We start from the raw sequence: 23489 nt of genomic DNA, 5'->3' as shown, positions 1-23489 counted from the left end.
GATTTCTCAGCAACTATCATGATTATGATTTTAATTATGAATTCAATTTCTTTAGTATCATGCCACTTAAAATATTGTCTGTGGACAGGGCTAATTTATGAATCATATGTACTGATCTATAATGAGCGAAGTACAAATGAGATTGTTTAAGTAATCTGAATTGTTATATTTTAACTGTATTTTATAAAAGTACTGGCTATAAGTACAAATATTTTGAGAAGCACTTCTTTCTTTCTTTCTTTCTTTCTTTCTTTCTTTCTTTCTTTCTTTCTTTCTTTCTTAAAATATGATTTTATTTATTTATTTATTTATTTATTTATTTATTTGATGGAGAGAGAGAGACAGCCAGCACAGGCAGGAGGAGCAGCAGGGAGAGGAAGAAGCTGACTCCCTGGTGAGCAAGAAGCCTGACCCAGGACTCAATCCCAACACCCTGGGATCATGATCTGAGCTGAAGGCAGATGTTTAACCGACTGAGCCACCCAGGTGCCCTGAGATAGCACTGCTTTAATAATTACAGGACTATTCATCGTCCCTATTTGTAAATTATACCTTGCTTCATCCCCTAAATTTCTTCCCCTTCCCTTCTGTCTTTTCCGTACTTTTGTCTCCTTGTGCAAAAATATGTTGGATATTTTCTTCCTATCCTTCAGTCACTGCTATTCAAGAGTCAATCTACCACAAAATAAGTATCTTGTACTATAATGTAATTCAGTGAATTCTTAATGCCAATTAAACTAAATAGTGTCTCACTGTCAACGTTGCTTTACGTCCTGGCCACAGTTTCATTATCTTATAGACTGCTATTTCATTGTCTGAAAAACCACAGCCAGTCCATACTCTCAGTAGTTACAGAACATGCTCTAAGTCACTGATTCTCTCTGTAGCAATGTCTAATCTGTGGTTAAACCCAATGAGTTCTTAATTTTGGTTATTGTAATTTTTAGTTCTATATATTCCTTTTCCTTTTAATAGTTTCCAAATATCTGCCAAAATTCCTTATGTTTTCTTCTACTTCCTTCAACTTAAAAGTCCCTTTGGTAACTCCATTTTCTGAAGCCTATGAATCTGTTGTTTTACTTAGTTGCTATTGTTATCTAATGTCCTTCTGGGTCCTGTTATTTGGTTTTGCTCATGCATCAGACATACATGAAGAATTGAAGCAATAATTTGAGACTCTGAATGATATTCTCTTCCTCCAAATATATTTCCTTCTGGACACTGGTTTCTTAACTATCCTCTACTTCAGACAGGCTGTTATCAATCTATGATATCCTTAATCTAATCACAGGAACTAAGATGATTTAAAGCTGGGCTTATGTTCCTGTAAGGGCTGTCTGGTTCCTTTATACCCTCATACCTAGATGTATCTTTTCAGGGTCATAATACAAGATATGGGTAATTTTTCAGCACTTTCTCTTGGAAGACCACTAGACTCTAACCATGCTCCAAGAGTCTGTCAAAAGTGTTCTTCAACTAGCTTTTCAGCATCTAAACTGCTTCTTTTGGAATCACCAGTAGTAGTAGTAGTAGTTCTTCTCCTTCTTCTTCTAAGGATTTATTTATTTATTCATGAGAGACACAGGGAGAGGCAGAGACATAGGCAGAGGGAGAAGCAGGCTCCCTGTGGGGTGCCCAATGGGGGACTCAATCCCAGGGCCCCGGGATCACGACCTGAGCTCAACCTCTGAGCCACCCAGGCGTCCCTCACCAGCAGCTTTATGGGAATCCACTCTCACCTTTGTGGATTCCCATCTTTTTCTGGATCTGGGCTCCATAAATCGTTATCTTCTTATTTGCTCTATAATGCATTCAAGGAGATGTTCTTATATTCTTCTTAGCTTTTCTATTTGTCCTCAGGATTTTTTTTTCTAAATTACTTCTTCTGCCATCAGAAGTCCTTCTCACAATTCTTTGTCCATCATTATATAATAGCATCTTACATTCCTATACATGTCTGCCTCTTCTACAAGGAAAGCTCCTCATAGGTACAGGAGTTATCCTTGGGATTGGGTAACTTTTCATCACCTAGTACATTACATAGCATATTATAGGTACTGATACAAACACTATGCTTAAGTCTCTCTTTAGTGAATATTTAAAATACATATATCACCCAGACTATTAACACAGATTTTCTTTATATTTCCTCTACTATTTTATAAATTTTGATGAATATGTTAGTTTAAAAATTATAAGGAATTAAATGTAAATACTTAATAAGAAAAAAATGAAAGTTTCCCTCTTACTCTTCTCTGTTTTTTTTTTTTTTTTTTTTTTTATTTATTTATGATAGGCACACAGTGAGAGAGAGAGAGGCAGAGACACAGGCAGAGGGAGAAGCAGGCTCCACGCACCGGGAGCCCGACGTGGGATTCAATCCTGGATCTCCAGGATTGCGCCCTGGGCCAAAGGCAGGCGCTAAACCGCTGCGCCACCCAGGGATCCCTCTTCTCTGGTTTGAATGCTATTTCTGACATATAGACAAGTACAGTGTCCACATATGGTTTGTCTTTTGGTTACAACCAGCAAAATAAGAACTAAACAGGCCTATGACTTAGAGTAACAGAAGATGTGTATATTCAGTGCTGAATGTGCCAAAAGTCTTCCGACCTAACTTTTCATTTCGAAAAACTTAGATAAAAAAGTCGAAGGTACAATACCCACATTCCTTCTATCTAGATTCAACAACTGCTATTGTTTTGTCACGTTTTCTCTCTAGTTTTTAGAAAATTCTTGAACCATTGAAAGTAACTTGTATTTCATACAAAACCACATTATTTTCCCATCTCTAAAAATTAACAATTCCATATTATTATCCAATTGATATTCAACATCTATCCATTATCCTCAAAAGTCTTTAAATAGCTTTAAGATAAAATTCATATACCATGAACTCAGCTATTAAGTATAAAATTAAGTGTTTTTTTGGTATATTCACAGAGAATCAACCTATGTAATTCCAGAACATTTTCAGCATGCCAGAAAGAAATCCCAAATTCATTAGCAATTACTACTCATTCCCTGTTCTATTCCCAATCCCAGGCAACAACTAATCTAATTACTGTCTCTATAGGTTTGTCTATCCTGGTTATCTCATGTATAGTCAATTCTTGTTATTTTCGATAGTTATATTCTATAAAGTTGCTGTGAACATTGAATTAGCAAATACATAATCACTGCTCCTGGGGAAAACAATGCACTTCAGTACTATTCTTAGGTGCCATTTTAAAACAGCAAAATCACCAACAAAACATGGGATGTGAAAATGTGGCATCCATTAAAAGTGAAAAATGTGGCATCCACTGAACTGTGAAAAGGACACCTGTTTATAGAATAAAGCTGAAAACAAGAAGCCAGAGTGTTGCTTTGTTTAACCTCTGCTGAGAGATGACTCAGATCTTTTGCCATGTTTATGAACCAAAAAGCAACTGTATCATTTTATATTCCTACCAACAGTGCATGAGGGTTCCAATTTTTCCACACCTTTGTCAGCACTTGTTAATATTTATCTTTTTCATTTTAGCCATCCTAGTGGGTATGAAGTGGTATCTCACTGTGGTTTTGTTTTGCATTTCCCTGACAGCTAATGATATTGAATATCTTTTCATGGGCTTATTGGCCAGTTTTAGATCTTCTCTGGAGAAATGTCTATTCAGATATTTTGCCCATTTGAAAATTTGGGTTATTTGCCTTTTATCATTGAGTTGTAAGAGTCAAACCTCTTTTTCAGGTTGTTGTGGGTTTTTTTAAGAAAAATTCAATTAAGGTTTATACACTGCATTTGGTTTTTTCCTCATCTCTTTTAAATTAGAATTATTGTTTCTTTTAAATGCCTTTGACTTTTTGAAGAGTCCAGCCAGTTTTGTTTTAAAATGTCTTACATTCTGGATCTGTGTTTCCCTAAAATGTTGTTTTTCAGTGAGATAGCATGTGTGCAGAGAGGAGCAGAGGGAAAGAATCTCAAGCAGTTTCCTGCTGAGCATGGAGCCCAAGATGGAACTCAATCTCACAACCCTGAGATCATGACCTGAGTCGAAATCAAGAGTTGGACACCTAACTGACTGAACCACCCAGGCACCCCCTAAAATGCTCTTTAATTATATCTGTATTCTCTAGATTTTCAGTTAAATTAATCATTGCATCTAAAGGTTTAGTTAAGTTAACATTTTTGGCAAGAATAATTCATGGAGGGATCCCTGGGTGGCGCAGCGGTTTGGCGCCTGCCTTTGGCCCAGGGCGCGATCCTGGAGACCCGGGATCGAATCCCACATCGGGCTCCTGGTGCGTGGAGCCTGCTTCTCCCTCTGCCTGTGTCTCTGCCTCTCTCTCTTTCTCTCTGTGTGACTATCATAAATAAATAAAAATTAAAAAAAAAAAAGAATAATTCACGGGTTATGTTTACTTCATATTGTATCACATCACAAAAAGTGGAGTCAAACTTTAAAAAGGATCAGCTGACTAACTGTATTTTCTTTAGAGCTGTTCTAAAGTAGGAGCAATAATAGATAAAACAAAGTGAACAAATAGGCATATCTAGATTTATGGAATAGAAACTAAACAGAAATGCAAAATGATTACGGGACAAAGCTATGGGCCTACTCAATTCTGAGTCTGAAATCAGGCAGTGACAGCCAAGACTCAGGTTTCTAGGAAATAACAAGAATGAATAGTGCTCCACTCAAATGAAACTATTTCATTGCTTGAAGCAATGGGTTGGAATGTACTACCTTAGCTTCTAAAAAGAGATTATAAAGTTTGAGATTATTTTAAGACAATATTTTAAGATTTTTAGAAAGTTGCAGAACTAAGAAAGGTAGGACTCTGATTAAGGTCTCAAGCACAGGAAATGAAACAAGTAAGCAACTTACTGGCTTAATCTTTTTTTTTTTTTTTTTTAAAGATTTTATTTATTCATGAGAGACACTGAGAGAGAGGGGCAGAGTCATAGGTAGAGGGAGAAGCAAGCTCTCTGGGGGGAGTCTGATGCTGGACTTGATCCCAGGACCCTAGGATCATGCCCTGAGCCAAAGGCAGACGCTCAACCACTGAGCCACCCAGGTGCCCCTCACTGACTTAATCTTTGATATCCTTAATCTAAACTACTATTTTTATACGTGATTCTTTTTTTTTTTTTTAAGATTTTATTTATTTATTCATGACAGTCACACACAGAGAGAGAGGCAGAGACATAGGCAGAGGGAGAAGCAGGCTCCATGCAGGGAGCCCGATGTGGGACTCGATCCCGGGTCTCCAGGATCACGCCCTGGGCCAAAGGCAGGCGCTAAACCACTGCGCCACCCAGGGATCCCTATACTTGATTCTTATATGACAGGGTGGATGCTGAAGAAGCAGACAGAGGCAACAGGAATCCTACTAGACAAAAGTAAATGTAGAAGGGAAAGAAGAGGAAACAGAACTCAAAAATGCCTGTTCAAAACAAACATATCAAGAAGACACACAAGAAGAAACAAAAACACTAAGAAACCAAACTAACAAACACAAAAATTAGAATGAAAATTCAGCTTCTTGGGAAGATGGTGGAGGAATAGGGAACCCTAGTTTCATTTGGTCCCTGGAATTCAGCTAGATAGCTATCAAATCATTCTGAATTCTTGCAAACTCAAACGGATCTAAGAATTGCTATAATCCTATAAATAGAAAAGTGAACACTTTTTGCAAGGTAAGAGGTGCAGAGAAGTGAATCCAAGGCTATATATTGGGGGGGAAAAAAAAACCCACAGGGTGAGGGAGCCTCAGTCAACTACCAGAGAGTGATATAGCAGCAGAGCATAAAACTGGAACTTTTAGAAATTTGCTCTGGCTGTCATTTTAGACAGTATAACTCTAGAAATTTTATAGATTAGTTGTTTGGATGGTTAATTTACCCATTTGTGTGAGTTTGGGATCCAGCTTCATTTTTCTCCCAAAGGGTTAATAAGCATTTTTATTAACATCGATTTTTTTTAATAATTTTTTTTTTACCATTAATTTTATTGTCAACAAAATTTCTACTCTGGTTCTACTTCTGAATTGTTTCTTGTTTCACTGAATGTGTTCTCTCTTGATTCTCTGGATTTTGTTATTTCCTAATAAACCTGGTTTAACCTCCCCCTGCAAAAAAAAAAAAAAAAAAAAAAAATCTGCTCTAGTTGGGGGGACATCCCTGCCTGAAAGTGGAGTGGAATCCTAGGTGGGACAGTGCAGTCTCAGGATCTCTGGTTACAGAAAGAAGAGGGATGCCTGAGTGCGGCAGAGTTCCCAAGCTGAGAGCAGGGAAGCCAGCTGCAGTGAGTCCAGGAGAGGGCTTTCAGAAAAAGGCTGCCATAAATTGTAAACTGTGGCACTGCAGGTGACTGCTCTCCCAGCAGGGGCTCAGCAAGAGCCAGAAACTGGGGGGATACTCCCCTCTTCGTCCTGGAAGGAATGGCGCACCTGTGTTCAGCAAGAGTCTGTAAAGTTTAGAGACTTCAAATGGAATTGCATGCCTGAGATAAACATGCTCAGTCACAGACTAGGTGAGCAGAGTGCAGATGGAAACCAGGGAGACAAGAGTGATTGACTGCTTTCTGTGAAGGCTCACTGAAGAGCAGAGGGTACATATTTTCAATTCTGGGCCGGAGATCAGGGCACAGCCATTTTCATCTTCTAAAGCAAGAGGGAAACCTTTCAGGGAAAAAAAGCCACACAGAGCAATCTGAAGCTGCTTACACAGAGCCTTGCCACCTGGCAAGAGGGTGCAATACCGCTGGGGCAGAGACACCTGAGAATCAGCAAACAGGCCTCTGCTCCAGAAGACCAGCAAGAGCATTCGGCTAATAACAAGTTTACCAATCACACAGAATTGCAAAACCCCACTATATAGAATTTGGGGGTTTTTCCCCATGATTCTTTAGTCTTTTGATTTAAATATTTTTTTCTTTCCCCCTTTTTTTTTTTAAGGTTTTATTTATTTATTCATCAGAGAGACACAGAGAGAGGTAGAGACATAGACAGAGGGAGAAGCCAGACTCCTTGTAGGGAGCCCAATGTGGGACTTGACCAGGACTCCGAGATCACGACCTCACCACTGGGCCACCCAGGTGCCCCTCTTTTTTTCCTTTTCAACTAGTTTCCTATGTTATCAAATCTTTAAAAAATTTTTTTTTAATTTTTATTTTTACATTTATATTTTATTTACATATATATCCTTCATTTGTGGCTTCCTTTCGTTGTATTCAATTTTATTGTTGTATCCATATAAGTTTTTCTTTCTATATGATTTTGGGATGTAGTTTCTTCTAACAGACCAAAATACATCCAAGACCTAGTATATTATTCTGCTCTGTCCACCTGTTTCATTATATTCTCTCCCCCCCACTTTTTTTTTCTTTTTTGGTTCTGATCTCTTCTGATTTGTTTAGTGTATATTTTGCTGGGGTCGTGGTTGATACTTTTGTACTTTGTTCCCTCATTCATCTATTCTTCTCTGGACAAAATGACAAGATGGAAAAACTCACCCCAGGGGAAAAAAAGTAAGAGGCAGTACTAACTTCCAAAGACTTAATCAATATGGATATAAGTTGGAGCTAGAATTCAGAATAATGATTATAGAGATACTAGCTGGGCTTGAAAACAGCATAGAAGACACTAGAGAATCCCTTTCTGGAGAATTAAAGAATTAAAATCTAATCAAGTTGAAATCAAAAGGCTATTAATGAGATGCAATAAAACAGAGGCTTAACTGCTAGGATAAATGAGGCAGAAGAAAGAACCAGTGATATAGAAGATAAAATGATGGAGAATAAAGAAAATGAAAAAGAGAGATAAACAACTATTGGATCATGAGGGGAGGATTTGAGAGGTCAAGGATACCACAAAGCAAAATAGTATTAGAATAATTGGTGTCCCAGAAGAAGAAGAAAGAAGGGCAGAAGGTATATTTGAGCAAATTATAGGAGGCACTGAACCCCCCTCAAAATCAATAAAAACAGGTCAACACCTTGACATATAATACTGAAGCTTGCAAATTTCAAAGACAAAGAGAAAATCCTGAAAGCATCTCAGGACAAGAGGTCCTTAACCTACAAAGGTAGAAACATAAGACTTGCAGCAGGCTTATCCACAGAGACCTGGGAGACCAGAAAGGACTAGCATGATATACCTAGGGTGCTAAGTGAGAAAAATATGCAGCTAAGAATACTTTATCCAGCAAGGCTGTCATTCAAAACGGGAGAGATAAAAAGCTTCCAGAACAAACAGAAATTAAAAGAATTTGTGATCACTAAACCAGCCCTGCAAGAAATATTAAAGGGAATCCTTTAAGCAAAGAGAGCCCCAAAATAACATAAACCAGAAAGGAACAGACATAATATATAGAAACAGTGACTTTACAAGTAATACAATGGCACTAAATTCCTATCTTTCAATAGTTACTCTGAATGTAAATGGCCTAAATGCTCCTATCAAAAGACAAAGGATATCAGATTGGATTAAAAAAGCAAGACCCATCGATATGCTGTCTGCAAAAGACTCATTTTAGACCCAAAGACACCTCCAGATTGAAAATGAGGGGGTGGGGACACCTGGGTAGCTCAGTAGTTGAGCATCTGCCTTCAGCTCAGATCATGATCCCGGATCTGGGGATTGAGTCTTACACTGGGCTCCCTGCAAGGAGCCTGCTTCTCCTTCTGCCTATGTCTCTGCCTCTCTCTCTGTATCTCTCATGAATAAATAAATAAAATCTTAAAAAAAAAAAAAAAAGGGGCAGCCTGGGTTTAGTGCCCCCTTCACCCCAGGGTGTGATCCTGGAGACCCGGGATCGAGTCCTGGGTCAGGCTCCCTGCATGGAGCCTGCTTCCCCTCTGCCTGTGTCTCTGCCTCTCTGTGTCTCTCATGAATAAATAGGTAAAAATCTTTAAAAAAAAAAAAAGATGGGATGCCTGCCTGGCTCAGTGGTTAAGTATCTGCCTTCTGCTCAAGGCGTGATCCTGGAGTCCTGGGATTGAGTCCCATATCAGGCTCCTTGCATGGAGCCTGCTTCTTCTGTCTCTGCCTCTCTATGTCTCTCATGAGTAAGTAAATAACAAAATTTAAAAAACACATCGATAATTATACAATAACAGTAGAGATCTTGAAACACCTCACTCACAGCAATGGACAGATCATCTAAGCAGAAGATTAACCAAGAAATATAGGCTTTGAACAACACACTGGATCAGATAGACTTCACAGATATCTTCAGAGCATCCAACCTAAAGCAACAGAATACACATTCTTCTTGAATGCACATAGAACATGGTCCAGAATAGATCACATACTGGGTCACAAATCAGATCTCAATGGATATCAAAAGACTGGAATTATTCCCAACATATTTCAAACCACAGTGCTTTACTTATTTATTTTTAAAGATTTTATTCATTTATTCATGAGAGACACAGAGAGAGAGAGAGGCAGAAACACAGGCAGAGGGAGAAGCAGGCTCCACTCAGGGAGCCCGATGTGGGACTTGATCCGGGGTCTCCAGGATCACATCCCGGACTGCAGGCGATGCTAAACTGCTGCGCCACCGGGGCTGCCCCAAACCACAGTGCTTTAAAACTTGAACTGAGTCAGAAGAGGAAATTTGGAAGAACTCAAAAACTTGGAGGTTAAAGAGCATCCTATTAAAGAATGAATAGGTCAACCAGGAAGTTAAAGAAGAATTTTAAAAATTCACAGAAACAAAGGAAAATTAAAACACAATTGTTCAAAACCTTTGGGATGCAGCAAAAGGCAGCCCTAAGAGGGAAGTAAATAGCAATATAAGCCTTTCTCAAGAAACAAGAGAAGTCTCAAATACACAACCTAACCTTACACCTAAAGCAACTGGAGAAAGAACAGCAAATCAAGCCTATGCAACAGAAGAGAATTAACAAGGATCAGAGCAGAAATCCATGATACGGAAATAAAAAAAAAAAAAAAAAAAAAAACAAGGGAAGCAATCAATGAAACTAGGAGCTGGTTCTTTGAAAGAATTAATACGATCAACACTTATCAAAAAGAAAAAAGACCCAAATAAAATCATGAATGAAAAAGGAGACATCACGACCAACATCAAAGAAATATAAACAATTATTAGAACATCTTATGAGCAACTATATACCAAGAAATTAGACAATCAGGAAGAAATAGATGCATTCCTAGAAATATATAAATTACCAAAACTGAAACAGGAAGAGATAGAAAACTGGAACAGACCAGACAAACCTTCCATAACCAGCAAGGAAACTGTAGCAGTAATCAAAAATCTCCCAAGGGTACCTGGGTGGCTCAGTGGTTAAGTAAGGGTCTTGGGATCAAGTCCTGCATCAGACTCCCTGTTCAGTGGGGAACCTGCTTCTCTCTGCCTCTTCTCCTCCCTCTGTTCATGCTGTCTCTGTCTCTCAAATAAGTAAATAAAATCTTAAAAAAAAAAAATCTCCCAATAAACAAGAGTCCAGGGTCAGATGGCTTCTCAGGGGAATTCTACCAAACATTTAAAGAATCAGGGATCCCTGGGTGGCGCAGCGGTTTGGCGCCTGCCTTTGGCCCAGGGCGTGATCCTGGAGACCCGGGATCGAATCCCACATCGGGCTCCCGGTGCATGGAGCCTGCTTCTCCCTCTGCCTGTGTCTCTGCCTCTCTCTCTCTCTCTCTCTGTATCTGTCATAAATAAATAAAATATTAAAAAAAAATAAAGAATCAATACCTGTTCTTCTGAAGCTGTTTCAAAAAACAAAAATGGAAGGAAAACTTATCAACTCTTTCTATGAGGCCAGCATTACTACCCTGATCCCAAAAATCAGACAAAGAATCCACCAAAAAGGAGAATTACAGACCAGTATCCCTGATAAACATGGACGCAAAAATTCTTACCAGGATACTAGCCAATAGAATGCAGCTATATATTAAAAAGATTACTCACCAAAACCAAGTGGGATTTATTCCTGGGGTTTAAGGGTGGTTCAACATCCACAAAACAATCAATGTGATACACTACATTAATAAAAGAAAGGACAAGAACCATATGATCCTCTCAATAGAGGCAGAAAAAGCATTTGACAACGTAGAGCATCCTTTCTTGATTAAAACTCTCCACAGTGTAGGAATAGAGGAAACCTACCTCAGTATCATAAAAGCCATGTATGAAAAGCCCATAGAGATTATTCTCAATGGGGGAAAAATGGAGAGCTTTTTCCCTATGGTTAGGAACATGACAGGGATGTTCATTCTCACCACCATTACTCAACGCCATATCAGAAGTCCTAGCCTCATCGATCAGACAACAAAAAGAAATACAAGGCATCTGAATTGGCAAAGAAGAAGCCAAACTCTCACTCTTTGCAGATGACATGATACTCTATGTGGAAAATCCAAAAGACTCCACTCCAAAATTGCTAGAGCTCATATAGGAACTCGGCAAAGTGGTAGGATATAAAATCAATGCACAGAAATCAGTTGCATTTCTATATAGTTATAACAATGAGACAGAAGAAAGAGAAATGAAGGAATTGATCCCATTTATAATTATACCAAAAACCGTAAGATACCTAGGAATAAACCTAACCAAAGAGGTAAAGGATCTGTACTCTGAAAACTATAGAACACTCATGAAAGAAATTGAGGAAGACACAAAGAAATGGAAAAAATGTTCCATGCTCACGGATTGGAAGAAAAAATATTGTTAACATGTTTATGCTTAGAGCAGTCTATACATTCAATGCAATTCCTACCAAATACCACCCACATTTTTCACAAAGCTGGAACAAATAATTCTAAAATTTGTATGGAACCAGAAAAGATCCCAAATGGCCAAGGGAAAGCTGAAAAAGAAAACCAATTGTGGCATCACAATTCAGGACTTTAAGCTCTATTACAAAGCTGTAATCATCAAGACAGTATGGTACTGACACAAAAAGAGACACACAGATCAATGGAACAGAATAGAGAACCCAGAAAATGGACTCTCAATTCTACGGTCAACTGATCTTCAACAAAGCAGGAAACAATATCCAGTGGACAAAAGGCAGTCTCTTCAACAAATGGTGTTGGGAAAATTGGACAGCCACAGTGCATTTTCTTACACTACACACAAAAATAAACTCAAAATGAATGAAAGGCCTAAATATGAGACAGGAATCCATCAAAATCCGAGAGGAGAACACAGGCAGCAAGCTCTATGACCTTGCTAGAGAAGCTCTAGCTTCTTGCTAGACACATCTCCAAAGGCATGGGAACAAAGGCAAAATGAACTATTGGGACTTCAAGATAAAAAAGCTTTTTCACAGCAAAGGAAACAATCAACAAAACCAAAAGACAATCTACAGAAGAAGAGAAGATATTTGCAAATGTTTTATGAGATAAAGGGTTAGAATAAAAATCTATAAAGAACTTACTGAACTCAACACACAAGGAACAAATAATCCAGTCAAGAAATGGACAGAAGACATGAATAGACATTTCTTCAAAGAAGACACACAAATGGCTAACAGACACATGAAGAAATGCTCAACATCACTCGGTATCAGAGAAATACAAATCAAAACTACAATCAGCTCACACCACTCAGAATGGCTAAAATTAACAAGTCAGGAAACAATAAATGTTGGTGAAGATGTAGTGAAATGGGGAACCCTCTTACACTGCTGGAAGGAATGCAAGCTGGTGCAGCCATTCTGGAAAACAGAATGAAGGTTCCACAAAAAGTTAAAAATAGAGCTACCTTACCACCCAGCAATTGTACTACTAGGGATTTACCCCTAAAATACAAATGTAGTGATCCGAAGGGGCATGTGCACCCCAGTGTTTATAGCAGCAATGTCCACAATAGCCAAACTATGGAAAGTGCCCAGATGTCCATTGACAGATGAATAAAGAAGATGTATAACACACACACACACACACACACACACACACACACACACACAGGAATATTACTCAGCCATCAAAAAGAATGAAATCTTGCGATTTGCAACAACGTGAATGGAACTAGAGGGTATTATCCAAAGCGAAATAAGTCAATCAGAGAAAGGCAATTTTCACATGATTTCACTCATATGTGGAATTTAAGAAACAAAACAGAGAAGCATAGAAGAAGGAAGGGAAAAATAAAGGAAGATGAAATCAGAGAGGGAGACAAACCGTAAGAGACTTAATCATAGGAAACAGGGTTGCTAGAGGGGATGGAGTTAACTGGGGTGACAGGCATTAAGGTGGACACATGATGTAATAAGCACTGGGTGTTATATAATACTGAAACTAATACTAATACTTCTGAAACTAATAACACACTATATGTTAATTGATGGAATGCAAATTTAAAAAAGAATGCAAAATCATTCAAGGAAAAACAAATTTTATATAACAGTTTAACAAAGATTCCCAATATGTTTAAAATAGTAAATGAGCTCAATGAAGCAATAATGTCTATGAAATAAAAACTGAAATGCAATAAAAACATGTAAATATGAAAAAAAATCTCAAGGGACAAGGGTCCATTCTGGAAGAGATGGTTGACAGGACAAGAAGCTGTACAGAGCTTTCAAAAGACTCCTTGTGCTAAAGAGACAAAAACTAGAGTTCAGAACTCCTAAGGAGGACAGCCAAGGTAAAACCCCACACTTCAGATTAGGACCTTATACTAGTAAAGGTAAAATTGTATACATGAAATAGGCTAGCCCTTGTAGGAACTAAAACCACAGCTTTGAATTGGCTCAATTCTTGACTGGATTAAAGACCTTAGATTGCTAGTGATACAAGATGCCTGTCAAAGGCAAAACTCTCAGGAAGAAGACAGCATTCTAGGCCTCAAATTGCCTATACGATGTCCAGCTCTCACTAAAAAATAATTTGGCTTATATGAACACTAGCCTGTATGCAAAAAAAAAAAAACAAAAACAAAAAACAAAAAAGAACATCAGATAATACAGAGAGATCCGTAGGGATCCAGATAACGGAGTTATTAGGCAGAGACTTTAAACTATGACTAAAATAGTCAAGGAAAAAAGACAAGATTGAGATTTTTCAGTAGACAATAGAAACTATTAAGTGGGACCAAATGGATTTCTAAAACTAAAAAATTAAAATAACTAAAATTATGAATTTAATGATTGGTTCAATACTAGGTTAGACACTCTGAAAGAAGAACATCACTAAACCTGAAGAGAATTCAGAAGAAAATACCCAGAATGAAGCATGAGTAATAAAAGACTACATGCAGAAAGACTTTAAGGTATGGGCTGTACAGCGAAATACACAGTTCAAATGCAGTTGGAGTCAAAGGGATGAAACGATGATGGGCAGAAGCAGTATTTGAAGAGATAATGGCTGAGATTTTTCTGAAATGAATGAAAGACATCAAATCAGATTCAAGTATTGCTATGAATCCCACTCAAAATAACACAAACAAAATAATTCGCATTGAAGTCCAACAGAGTACAATCACTGAAAATCAAAAACAAAGAGAAAAATCTTTAAAGCCACCAGAGGAAAAACGAGATTACTTTCAAAGAAGTAAGAATAAGACAGAAATGGATCAAACTCTCAGAAAGCTTACAGAAAACTAAAAGGAAGCCAAAAAAAATGTAGGTCTCTTAATGACAATGCTGAGTTAGCAGATCTCTAGACTCTCTAGACTTACCCCTTAACTAAACAAGAAATGTCTTTATAGTCCAAAGTGTTGAAAATCATATAGTTACTTGTAGCAGAAAATATTCCTGATACAATGTTTAACAGGACTCCTGAAGAAGAGATGGGAAAGAACAGTGCTTAAACAATAAAGATATAATTAGTGAAAATTTTCCTGAATTAAAGATTGAATCCTTAGAGTGAACCTTATGGGTGCTGAGCATGAACACTATAGCTACTGAGCAGGAAGAAAAAATATACATGTCTGCATATTCACACCTGAATAGAGCATAATAAAGTTGTAGGGGACCAAGGTATCAGGCAAAATCTTAAAAGCTACTAAGAAAAAAATAGTCTATCTATAAAGGAATAAAAATTAGACGTAACAGAAAAATTTCCATAGCTATACATCCTGGATATAAAGCCAAAGAAGTACAGTACAAAGAAAGAAATTTAAAGACTAATTTCACCTAGATATATATATATATATAAAGAGCTTAAAATGTAAAAACAGAATTGAACATTGTATTTTAGAAAATAATCACAATTAAGCAGTTCATCCAGAAACTTATGGATGGTTCAACATAAGAAAGTTAACTGATACAAATAAACCACATTTTCGAATTTAAAAAATACATATGATTATCTCAATAAATGGATAAAAGTCATTCATAAAATGTAATACTCCTTCATAATAAAAATCTGAGCAAGGTAAGGAGATAGAAGTTCGAAAGGAAATCTATTAAAAACCAAAAAGCATAAGGGGTGCCTGGGTGGGCAGTCCATTAAGCATCTGGCTTCAGCTCAGGTCAGAGTCCTGGGATTGGAGCCCAGTATCATGTTAGGTTTTCTGCTCGAGGAGTCTGCTTCTCCCTCTCCTGTGCATTCTCTTTCTCTCTCTCAAATAAATAAATACATCTTTTTATAAAAAACCCCCCAAAAAAACAAAAAAAAGCAAACATCATATCTTAATAGTGAGACTTGAGAAGCATTCCAATGAAAGTCAGAAGCAATACAAGGATGATGGTTATCTATGCTAGCTTATTTGTAAATGATCCAACTGTCCAACATGGAACACAAGAGAATTTCAACTAAACCACCAGAACAACTTAAGTCTGAATTATGCTGGATATAAAAGATGGAAAAATACTTCCTTGAGATAGTTACATTATTTAAGGCAAAAAAGATTCAAATTCTCAAAAAGTTCCAATAAAAATCTCAGTAAGTCTTTTTATAAAGGGTAAATGTAACAAAGGCAATTTTGAAGAACAGCAATGTATGGAGGTTGTTCACATACCAGGTATCAAACTTATTAACTAAGACAGTGTGGGGGTGCCTGGGTGGCTCAGTTAAGAGTCTGACTTTTGATTTTGGTTCAGATAGTAATCTCAGGGTCATTAGCAGGGGTCCCTCAGTGGGGAGTTTGCTTGAGATTCTCTCTTTCCCTCCTCCTGCTTGTTCTCTCTCTAAAATGAAAAAATACAATCTTAAAAAAAAAAAAAAAGTGGTGCTAGCATAAGAATAGAAAGACCAATAGAACATATCAGAAAGCTTCCCAAACAGAACCCACACATTTATGAAAGCTTAATATGATGCAGATGGCATTATAAACTAGTATGGTATAAATTAATGATACTGGGGTATTTATCCCCATGGGGGAAAAAAAAAACCTATATTCTCTACTTTGCAACTGATTTTATACAACAGAGTCAGTTCCAGGGAGATTAAAGATATGAATGTGAAATGCAGAGTATTTTTAAAAAATAGAGAAAAAAAATTTTTTTTGAAAAAAATTTTCTTGATCTGAGGCAGAAAGGGTTTCTTAACCAAGACAGTAAAAACACAAACAATAAATATGAAAATTTTGGTTATATTTAAATTAAAAGTATCTATACAACAAAAGTGAACATGAATACAAATACAGCAAGAAGACAAGTCACAGACTGAAAGATATTGAAAACATACAAAAATAGAGTAAGTATGAATAAAGGACTTTTAACAAGTTGATAGGCAAATTTGGAGCCAATAAAAAAAGTGGGCAAGAAATATCAACAGAAAAAACTCAAATGGCTAATATTCAAAAAGATGCTCATAAAAAAAAAGATGCTCAATCTTATTACTAACCAGAGAGTACAAATTAAAAATGAAATATCTTTTCTTATCTATTAGGTTGGCAAATAAAGAACTAAAAAATAACATCAAGTGTTAGAAAGAATGTAGAGACACAATACTTTGCTAGGGAAAATGTAAACACTGGTATAAAACCACTTTGGGGAGCAACTTGGCAATAGTTAGTACTTGAAGCTAAGCATACCCTCCACCAAGCAATTCCACTTCCAATAACAATTAGGAAACACCTTGGAAATGAGGACAAGAAGAAAGGCACAAGAATGGTCACTGCAGAGGCACCTGGGTGGCTCAGTGGGTGTCTGCCTTAGGCTCAGGTCGTGATCTCACTGTCCTGGGATCAGTTGGCATTGGGCTCCCTGCTCTGAGGGAGTCTGCTTTTCCCTCTCCCTCTGCCCTTTGCCCCTGCTCATGTTCTCTCTCTCTCACAAATAAGTAAATAATCTTTTAAAAAAATCACTAGCGGTTTTTAATATGTAGCTAATACTTTAACACCTACAACAGAATAAGTTTGTTTTAATAGAATATCCTTTGGCGATTAAAATGAACTACAGATGTAAGTATGAACAAGAGAAACCTCAAAATCAGTATTTAATGGAAAAAATTTGCAAAATGATAGTTTGAACATAAAGTCTAAAAACACACTAAACACTATACACACAGATACACACACACACACACAAAACACAAAAACTGCTAAACTATAAAAACATAATTGGGCACCCAAACCACCAAATAGGGACAGTAGTTATAGCAGGAAAGAAGAATGGGAGGCTTAACACTTTCTCTAAGTTTTATTATTATTTTTTTAATCTGAAAAAAAAAAAATCTGAGGCAGATCTGGAAAAATGTTCTTAAAGCTAGCCTGAGTCCGCAAGTATTCCTTGTCTTAACACTCTACCAAGTTTCTATGTGTTTAAAATTCTCAACGAAGAAAAATGGGGGGAAAAAAAGGTTAATTTTACATAAACGGGACTTTTAACAAGATGCCAAGTATAAAACCTGTCTTCCCAAATTGCTGTTCAAGGTTTTAAAAAAAAGTCCAATGGCGGGGGGGCGGGGGGGGGATCCCTGGGTGGCGCAGCGGTTTAGCGCCTGCCTTGGGGCCCAGGGCGTGATCCTGGAGTCCCGGGATCGAGTCCCACCCACGTCGGGCTCCCTCTGTGTGTGTCTCTCATGAATATAAATAAATAAATAAATAAATAAATAAATAAATAAATAAATAAATAAATAAATAAATAAAACAAACCTTAAAATTAATTAATTTAAAAAAGTCAAATCATTCATAACACAGCAGAAAGCGTCGCCCTCCAACTTAACAGTACAATCAAAGCTTATTACTCGTGATGAATCTACCATTATTAGATTAAGCTGCTAATGTGTTCAAGTATCTCAACATTTCAACAAGGATTACAAGATCTTACAACACAGCAGGAATACACCCAGTATATGGGGGTGGGGGGTGTGTGGGGGGGTTCTCCCTCTGCCTGTGTCTCTGCCTCTCTCTCTCTCTGTGTCTGTCATGAATAAATAAATAAAATCTTAAAAAAAAAAGACACCGATGAGAAACAAACAAATAAATAAATAAACAACAACACACAGGCCTTGGAAAAGTGACCCACAAAGGCCATCTACATATAGGCCTCGGATTTAGGACTCCCGCTTGAAAGTTGCTTCTCCGGGTCTTTACCCAAAACGTCGCTCAGTTATGCAGAAAAACAACATAAAGTGCATAGACCTGGGTTCACAGCGACCTTCGGGGCCTCCACCAGCTGCCCGAGAGGCGCCGTAAAAGCCGGGCGGAGACTTTGCTCCCTCCGGGGCGACCTGGGGCTGGGCCAATCTCAGCCACTCACACCTGCCAAAGACCAAAAGTCGAACATTTTTTTCTAAGGGCCGAGCGGTTCTGTCGCCGTGTTCCGCTCCCAGGAAACTGAGGCAGGAAAGCCTCCCGCTTTCCTGCAGGCGCCGGGACCCAGGGAGGGTCCCCCTGAAGAGCGTCCCTACCGAGAGCCGCCCAGTCAGAGAGAGCCGTGCGGCCCCGGAGTGGTCTCTAGCTTAGACCCCTCGGCGCCCGGGCCCGGCGCGGGGGGAGGGGACACCTCCGCCCCACAACGGCCTCAACCGTCTCCTGCCAAACCGCCGCTCCGCCCCGCCAGCCCCGCGGCCAGAAGAATCCCACACTCACTGGAAAGAGGGGCCGGGGCCCGGGCCCGGCCCGACCCCAGGAATTCGCCGGGTCTCCCAGGGTTTCGGGGGAGGAGGCGGCTGGGAAGCCATCTCCTCCGCCACCGCTCGCCTCCCCGTCCGCGCTGGGACTCCCCAGGCCCGGGGACAGCAGCACCTCGCCAGGCACAACGGGCAGAGCACCGAGTTCTCCACCCCCGCCCACCCCGGCCGCCAGCGCGCCGCCTGCGCTACTCTGCCAGATGGCACCTGAGGCCAGGTCGCTGCTGCTAATCCACCGGGGGTGGGGGGGTGGGGGGGTGGGGGGTGGGACTCTCTCTCTTTTAATTTGCAATTATGTCCATTGTAAACCTGAAGGTAGGCGCTCATCGATATTTCTGGCAGCGGCTACAACGCCCTAGACATCGGAGTCCTATGGAGGCTTCTCTGGGACGCTGCGAGTTCTGTCCCCCGCACTTCTACCGCCCGCGGGGTTGGCAGTGGGGGCAAGGGGTTGTGGCGGCGGGCCAGGCAGCTTTTCTGGTTTCCGGTTTCCCCACAAACAAGAAGAGGCGAGAGTTCACTCGCTCAGCCCTTTGCGAGAGGGCCTGGTACTTTCGTTCCAAAGCTCTCGTTTCCTCGGGGAACAGAATTGCGTCACGCAGTAGGTGCGTTGTCTTTAGTCTTCCCCCGTTCCCTCTGGGGGACCGGAAGGGGTTAAAGCCCAGGCTCCCGCGTCGCGAGAGAAGGTGAGGCAGGAAGGTCTGGGGGGCGGGGCGGGGGCCGGGGGGCGCGGGCTCGGACGGGGCGCTGCAGAGGTGTGGATGGACCGGGTGGCGTCCTTCCTCCAGGAGCGGCCTCGTTAGCAGGAAGGGGCGAGCGGGAAGTTCCTCGGACCCGACCGCAGCCGGGGAAGGGCTCGCCTGGCCGGAGGAGAGACTGGAGGTTAGGCTCTGGATGCATTTCCACGCGTCTAGAGTGGATTTTGCAGCGGAGAGCGACGGTAGCGCGATGAAGTTGTGAGCGTCTCCTTCGAAAAGTGCACGTCCTCCGCCGCCGCCGGGAGACGAACCACACACACGCTTCGGTATGGAAATGAGCGTTGGAAGATCCCGGGGTGCGAGACCCAGTTTGGCCATATTGTGTGTGTGTGTGTGTGTGTTTTCACACGCCCTGCTCCTTCCCTATCTGTAATGAATGGCTTCTGTTTAAGTCCAAGAGGTGAAAAGAAAGTCCGCCGTCTCCTCCAGGTATCGCTGGCCCGTGGAGAACTGACTCAGACCCCGGTTCAGGATCCTGGCAGGTGGGAGGAGGTCCTGTTGCAATGACTGAGTTCCCATGGTTTATGTAAAGAAGCACGTAGAGGAGAAGCAAAAACAAAACAAAACAAAACAAACAAAACCGGAACGAAGGCAGCCGGCAGTGACCCACCTTAGAGCTCTTAGGGCTTTGCTTTCAAAGCTGGGACACCTCGTAGGGGACGGCTGATTTCTGAGGACCTAAGGAGTTCTTGCAGGGCCGCGCATCAAGAGGAAACCACCGAGTGTAAGGCAGAGCGCATTTCCTCCTTTTAGATTTTTTAAAAAAATATTTTTTATTCATGGGAGACACACAGAGAGAGGCAGAGACACAGGCAGAGGGAGAAGCAGGCTCCATGCAGGGAGCCCGACGTGGGACTCGATCCCGGGTCGTCCAGGGTCACGCCCTGAGTCCGAGGCAGGCGCTGAACCTCTGAGCCACCTGGGGATCCCGCATTTCTTGCTTTTACTGTCAACTTGTTTGAGAAGTCGCTAGATTGCTGCAAAGTGAAAAAGAGCGGGAGGGTTCGGAAGACCCATCACCGACACATGCACACCGAAGACTGGGTTTAGTCTTGTGTCATTCATTCATTCATTCATTCATTCATTCATTCATTCATTCATACCTCTTACGATTACTCAGGCCAAGAGGTTTCCGAATTCTCCGCAGTGTTGGGAACATCTCAGAGCCAAGAGGTTGTAATGTGTCATTTATTGCCTTTGCAGTGATAGCCTTCATACCAAGAGTATACCCCTCGGAGAAATAAACAGTCTTTGAACCAAAGGAAAGAAAGTATCCTTTTTTTTTCCCTCCCCAATTGAATTTTTTGTTTTTAAATTTAAGTATAGTTGACCCACAATGTTACACGAGTTTCAGGTGTAAAACATAGTGATTCAATCTCTCTGTAGGAAATCCTGTGCTCAGGCCAAGTGTAGCCAACTTCCGACACCGCCCTGCAACCTATCACAAATCATTGCCTTTTATCCTGATGACTTACTCCACCTTTGGAAGCCTGTGTTCCTCACTCCTCTTCCCTTTGGCAACCATCAGTTTGTGCTTTGTATTTATAGAGATCCGTTTTGTTTGTTTATTCATTTGTGTGTGTGTTTTGTTTTTTGGATTCCACTTAGGGGTGACATCACATGGTATTTGTCTTTCTCAATTTGACTTACTTCACATAGTGTAACAACCTGTTCCGTCCATCCATATTGTCCCAAATGGAACCGTGTTATCGTTAGGAAGCATCCGTTTCAATAATAGTATTTATCTTCAGCCCCCCAGGGAAATCTTTGAGACAAAGTGTTCTTTTTATTTTTATTTATTTTCTTAAAGATTTTTATTTATTCATTAGAGACACACAGAGAGAGAGGCAGAGAAACAGGCAGAGGGAGAAGCAGGCTCCATGCAGGGAGCCGGACGTGGGACTCGATCCCAGGACTCCAGGATCACGGCCTGGGCTGAAGGCAGGCGCTAAACCGCTGAGCCTCCAAGGCTGCCCCTCAAAGTGTTCTTTGTAAAAACTTACTCATGCACTTATTTATCAGGGAGGAAGGTTTGTTTCTCTTTCTGAGTTACAGATTAATTCTGGATTAAATGATATCTTTGGTCTTAAGTCATGGAAAGATGGAGAAAAAAAAATAAAGAGTGAGACAGAAATAGTTTCTCCCGGAGGGGATTGTAGTCAAGGATGTACTTTAAATGCTGATAATCAGTCCCTCACTGAGTTCCAATCAAACCAGCAGATTAGGGGCAGCCTGGGTGGCTCAGCGGTTGAGCGTCTGCCTTTCGCCCAGGGCCTGATCTAGGAGACCCGGGATCGAGTCCCACATAGGGCTCCCTCGCCTGCTTCTCCCTCTGCCTGTGTCTCTGCCTCTCTCTCTGTGTCTCTTATGAATAAAAAAAAAACAAAACAAAAAACTAGCAGATTAAATGGCCTGGCAGAAGGAATCCAAATCACTTGCATATAATGATGACCACATACAGCTACTTTGTAAAAGATGTTCTCCACAAACTTTGTGTCCTTTTGTGAGAATGCCCTTGAGCCCAACTTTAAGTAGGCAGCCCTAAATCAAAGCTTAATCCTGGTGTCTCAAAATTCTCACTGGCATATCCAGGCAAAGTCAGATGTTCTTCTCTTCCTGTCTGCTAGCTCCCACTCTATGTTTACCTGAATTGGAACTCTGTCAGAGGCAACCTGTTTTTTGTAGTCCTGGCTGCTAAACTGATTTTTATGGTGAAGGGTTCTGTAGAAGTATATACCTGCCTTCCTCATTATTTTGGGTCAAGGATAGACTCCTGATAAGTGGCCACAAATATTTAGAAACTTAAAGTAGTGGATTTTAAAGGGTTGGAAAAGACAAACTACATCTTCACTGTAAGAGGTTGGTAAGAGCTTCACCGTCCCACAAATTTTAAGCAAGTTTGTTCGAATTATGAAACTGCACAAATTAAAAGGCGCCACTGTTTTTATCTGTATGACCATAGTTATACCATACCACAATCATTATTTTATAAAATATTGCTAGCTCCTCATTTTAAAGTAATGTGAGCGGATTCATTAATCAGACCTATTTTTGTAAAACAGAATGATTAGGTAATTTGATTTTAGTATACCTCCTTCCTGGCAACAAGAGAGTTATATTGGATTTTACCCCCTTCTCTAGTTTTTGTTTCTAAGGATGTTTATTCAAGTTGCAAAAACTAACAACTTGTTTTAGATGATAATTACTCTAAATTATTTTGCATGTAATTTGTGGGGGTTTTTGGTGGGGGGAGGTTTTACTTGTGCATGAAAGGAGCAGATTTTTCTCATTTTGCTAATAGTTGGTTGTCATTTAGTTATCTCATCAAAGTATAATAGATGATTTTATTTCTACTGATCAATTTGTTTTAAATACTTGACTATTGGGGGGCCTGGGGGGCTCAGTCGGTTAAGCAGCTGCCTTCAGTCAGGTTATAATCCCTGGGTCCTGGGATTGAGCCCCATATCGGGTTCCCTTCTAAGCAGGGAGTCTGTCTCTCCCTCTCCATCTCCCTATCAGTCCCTTTGCTTGCGCTCTCTCTCTGTCAAATGAATAAATGAAATCTTAAAAAAAAATTAAATAAGTGAATACTTGCCTGCTTAAGTATCATTGAGACCATTAAAAAATATAGATGGACTGATTATTTTTTCCTAGCAAACTCATTTTTAATTTCTAATAGGAAAAGTTTATTGAATTTACTACTCAATTGTGTTCTCAACACTGAATGGTGCAAAATAACAAACCTTC

General features: G+C 40.0%; 2 protein-coding genes across 13 annotated transcripts in view; one reads left to right on the top strand and one right to left on the bottom strand.

Moving 5' to 3' along the window:
* The window catches only part of PEX13 (peroxisomal biogenesis factor 13), a 34118-nt gene extending 15015 nt beyond the window's left edge, over window positions 1-19103 (bottom strand). The window contains exon 1 of the mRNA XM_077915538.1: window positions 18944-19103. Coding sequence (XP_077771664.1) covers window positions 18944-19035 — 92 coding nt within the window. The 5' untranslated portion in view covers window positions 19036-19103. The remainder of the gene's footprint in view (window positions 1-18943) is intronic.
* PUS10 (pseudouridine synthase 10) overlaps window positions 18643-23489 on the top strand; it is a 71126-nt gene continuing 66279 nt past the window's right edge. Inside the window, exons 1-3 of one of the 12 annotated variants that reach the window (XM_077915533.1) lie at window positions 19283-19670; window positions 19773-20008; window positions 20172-20466. The gene's annotated coding sequence lies outside the window, so the exon portion shown is untranslated. The other 11 variants (XM_077915529.1, XM_077915531.1, XR_013389740.1 and 8 more) reach the window with 11 other exon arrangements.

Source organism: Canis aureus, chromosome 11, assembly GCF_053574225.1.
Source record: "Canis aureus isolate CA01 chromosome 11, VMU_Caureus_v.1.0, whole genome shotgun sequence".
NCBI lineage: Eukaryota > Metazoa > Chordata > Mammalia > Carnivora > Canidae > Canis > Canis aureus.
Note: the sequence above shows the minus strand (reverse complement) of the source record. Positions and strands in the feature narration are given on the sequence as shown.